The sequence below is a fragment of the Tupaia chinensis genome, unplaced genomic scaffold (assembly GCF_000334495.1).
Source record: "Tupaia chinensis unplaced genomic scaffold, TupChi_1.0 Scaffold000178_1, whole genome shotgun sequence".
Classification (NCBI taxonomy): Eukaryota; Metazoa; Chordata; class Mammalia; order Scandentia; family Tupaiidae; genus Tupaia; species Tupaia belangeri.
The window spans coordinates 2,314,106-2,314,928 of NW_006159653.1; the positions used below are offsets into that span (position 1 = coordinate 2,314,106).

General features: G+C 68.3%; 1 protein-coding gene across 1 annotated transcript in view; it reads left to right on the forward strand.

Moving 5' to 3' along the window:
* The window catches only part of NTN3 (netrin 3), a 9,209-nt gene that overhangs the window by 3,026 nt on the left and 5,360 nt on the right, over positions 1-823 (forward strand). Inside the window, exons 2-3 of the mRNA XM_006146462.1 lie at positions 1-731; positions 803-821. Coding sequence (XP_006146524.1) covers positions 1-731; positions 803-821 — 750 coding nt within the window. The remainder of the gene's footprint in view (positions 732-802; positions 822-823) is intronic.

The window sequence follows — 823 nt, forward strand, 5'->3', positions numbered from 1 at the left end:
CTGCGCCGCCTCAGACCCGCGGCGGGCACACCCTGCAGCCCTCCTGACCTCCGCAGGCGGAGCAGCAGGCCCTCTGTGCTGGCGCTCGGACTTATTGGCACGGGCACCCCTCAACGTGACTCTCACAGTGCCCCTGGGGAAGGCTTTTGAGCTGGTCTTCGTGAGTCTGCGCTTCTGCTCGGCTCCCCCCACCTCGGTGGCCTTGCTCAAGTCTCAGGACCATGGCCGCAGCTGGGCCCCCCTCGGCTTCTTCTCCTCCCACTGTGGCCTGGACTATGGCCGGCTGCCAGCCTCTACAGATGGCCCTGCTGGCCCGGGGCCGGAGGCCCTGTGCTTCCCTGCACCCCAGGCCCAGCCTGATGGCGGTGGCCTTCTGGCCTTCAGTGTGCAGGATGGGAGCCCACCAGGCCTGGATCTGGACAGCAGCCCCGTGCTCCAAGACTGGGTGACAGCCACAGACATCCGAATAGTGCTCACGAGGCCATCTGTGCTGGGGAACATCAGGGACTCCGGGGCTGTGGAGTCCTACTCCTACTCAGCCTCTGAGCTCCAGGTGGGCGGGCGCTGCAAGTGCAATGGGCACGCCGCTCGGTGCCTGCTGGACGCGCAGGGCCACCTGCGCTGCGACTGCCGGCATGGTACCGAGGGCCCTGACTGCGGCCGCTGCAAGCCCTTCTACTGCGACAGGCCGTGGCAGCGGGCCACAGCCCGGGAAGCCCACGCCTGCCTTGGTGAGGCCTTGGCGGGTGGCCTGGGGGTCTTGGACTAGGCCGGCTTGCCCCTGACCCATCCCTCCCTGCAGCATGCTCCTGCAACGGCCACG